The sequence below is a fragment of the Hibiscus syriacus genome, unplaced genomic scaffold (genome assembly GCF_006381635.1).
Source record: "Hibiscus syriacus cultivar Baekdansim isolate YM2019G1 unplaced genomic scaffold, ASM638163v2 tig00110729_pilon, whole genome shotgun sequence".
In the NCBI taxonomy this organism is placed as follows: Eukaryota; Viridiplantae; Streptophyta; class Magnoliopsida; order Malvales; family Malvaceae; genus Hibiscus; species Hibiscus syriacus.
In genome coordinates, this window is record NW_024062843.1 from 342,823 (window position 1) to 345,005 (window position 2,183).

The 2,183-nt window shown below is 35.1% G+C and overlaps 1 protein-coding gene across 1 annotated transcript; it reads right to left on the reverse strand.

Moving 5' to 3' along the window:
- Window positions 1–494: 494 nt before the first annotated feature.
- On the reverse strand, window positions 495–1,309 carry LOC120139140 (VQ motif-containing protein 22-like). The gene has a single exon (XM_039154458.1). It carries the CDS (start codon window positions 1,252–1,254, stop codon window positions 544–546), a length of 711 nt encoding a protein of 236 aa, XP_039010389.1. The 5' UTR covers window positions 1,255–1,309; the 3' UTR covers window positions 495–543.
- Between the last annotated feature and the right edge of the window lie 874 nt (window positions 1,310–2,183).

The following is a 2,183-nucleotide window of genomic DNA, read 5'->3' on the forward strand; positions in this document are numbered from 1 at the left end:
TATAAATTTTTATTTAGACTAAAGCGATGTTGTTTTGGTCAAAATTTAATTTTGTTTAGAGATTCAAAAATACATCATTTTAGTATAAGTTTCTACGTCATAACGCTTTTAATTATTTGATGTTGGAGTGATCAAAATATCCAATGAATAAAGTATGAGTAAACTGAAAACTTTTAAAGTTTAGTGAACAAAATAGGAGACAAAAGTAAGCTCAATGATGACTAGTGTACTTTACCCAATCTAAATATATAAAATTGAGTTAAAATCCATTAAGTTACGATAATCTGATGAACCCTATATAAAGTCGCATCTAATTTTTATATATTTTTTCAAAGCAAGAAGAAACCTAATATGAAACTTAATTAGGCCCATGGTTTTTGAAAACAAGAATCTCCACCCCCATTAGTTAATTGCTAATTAGTGGGCTTTTTTAATAAAACAATTAGAAAATCATATTTATAAAAAAAGAGAAATTAAAACATAAAGAAATATATACATTGGTCAATGTTTAAGTTGTACCTAACATTCTGCTTTACGTCCCTCTCAAAACATGAGCCTACTCTCATTGGATGAGGTTGATGTTCTAGAAGCAGGAACCCGTCTGGAAACGCCCTCCCCAACTAACCCTTGCGACACTCCACCACCACCTTCCACGGTTGTCCTTTGATTGCCACCTCCGCCGCCCAGTCTTTGAAGTAGAACCTCCCCCCTCCCCGGATTATTATCATCGTTTCCATTCAATGGGAAAACCAAGGGCTGGTTTTGGAGGTAGTGGTGCTGCTGCTGTTGATATTGCAGTTGAAAACCAGCGGGAGGAAGCATGAGGGGGTTATTATTAGGGTTAACATGGGGTTGGCGGGTCCCGAACCCGAAATTCGCCCCACTGGGGTGAGAACCTCCTGCTGCGAAAGGAGCACTCGGACCACCGGTGAATTGTTGCACCATGGCTCGGAAATTCGTGGTATCCGTGTTGAGCAAGGTAGTGGGGGTTCGCCTTGAAGCTCTTGGTCGTCTTCTAGCTGGCTTCCCGACGCCGCCTTCGGGACTCAAATGGCCACCACTCGATCCACCACCTAGTCCCGAGCCTAACGAGTTCGCCGGACCGGTGGTCGTGGTGATCGCAGGAGTGTTAACGAAGCCGGAAGTATCGGAACCTTGGCTGCCGAACACAGATTCCGATGTGAGAACACGAACGCCATTCGATATTTGCTGACTAGAAAGACTTTGATCGTAGAACTGTGGCCAATCAGACATGGTTCATGTCCAAAGAGTAAAATAAGCTAAAACTATAGAAGAATTAATTGGGTATATATATAAGAAGGGAATAAGGGTCAAGCTAATTTTTATATATAAGAAGGGAAGAAGAGAGCGTAAGTTTGGTTTTCAAGGTGGTCAAAGAAGAATATGAGAAAATCATGGTCGTTGATTTCGGTTAAAGATTTATTAATTGTTTAAGGTTAAAGTACACAAGAGGTGCCTTAACTATGATCATGATCGTTTTAGTCATTTAATTTCTAAAAATCAATTATTGCAATATTATAAAACGATCATTGAATTTATATATCAAACTTTATTATTGTTATTGTTAGTATTATATCATTATATTTTGTAATAGTTTGATAAATTTAATGATTATTTTATAATTTTTAAAATTTTAATGATTAAAAAGATCATAATTTAGGGACTTGTGTATTATATTCAATGGTTAAATTATTCAAGTTTTTGCCTAAGGATAGTTTCTAATATGGTTACTCGACTCTAAAAAATTACTAAATTATACAAAATTATAAAATAATCTATTTCTGTTAAATAATTGATAAAAAAATGTTATTACAATTTATAAATTTGATAAAAGAATAGATTTAATCATCAAAGTCTACTTATTATATCAATTTGATGACGGCTTTTATAAATTTTAACTTTAAATAAAAATCATCACAGAACTTATTTTTGAATAATCCAAATAAATAGTTTGTAATATTTTAAAGTTGAGTGCTTCAAATGAAACCTATTCATAGTCGGCGACTATCTGGATAATTTACCATTACTAGACATGTGACATGACACGTGAGGGATATGGCGGAAAAAGAACAAAGAAATGCTTGGCAGAAAATGGGCGTTCTGGAAGTAGGGGGTGTAGTTTCGTCGAAGCAGCAAATTATTCCTTATCACGTTGACGTCAT

What these genes read in the sequence shown, in the direction of transcription:
- LOC120139140 (XM_039154458.1), bottom strand. Translation starts at nt 1,254, where the DNA reads ATGTCTGATTGGCCACAGTTCTACGATCAAAGTCTTTCTAGTCAGCAA.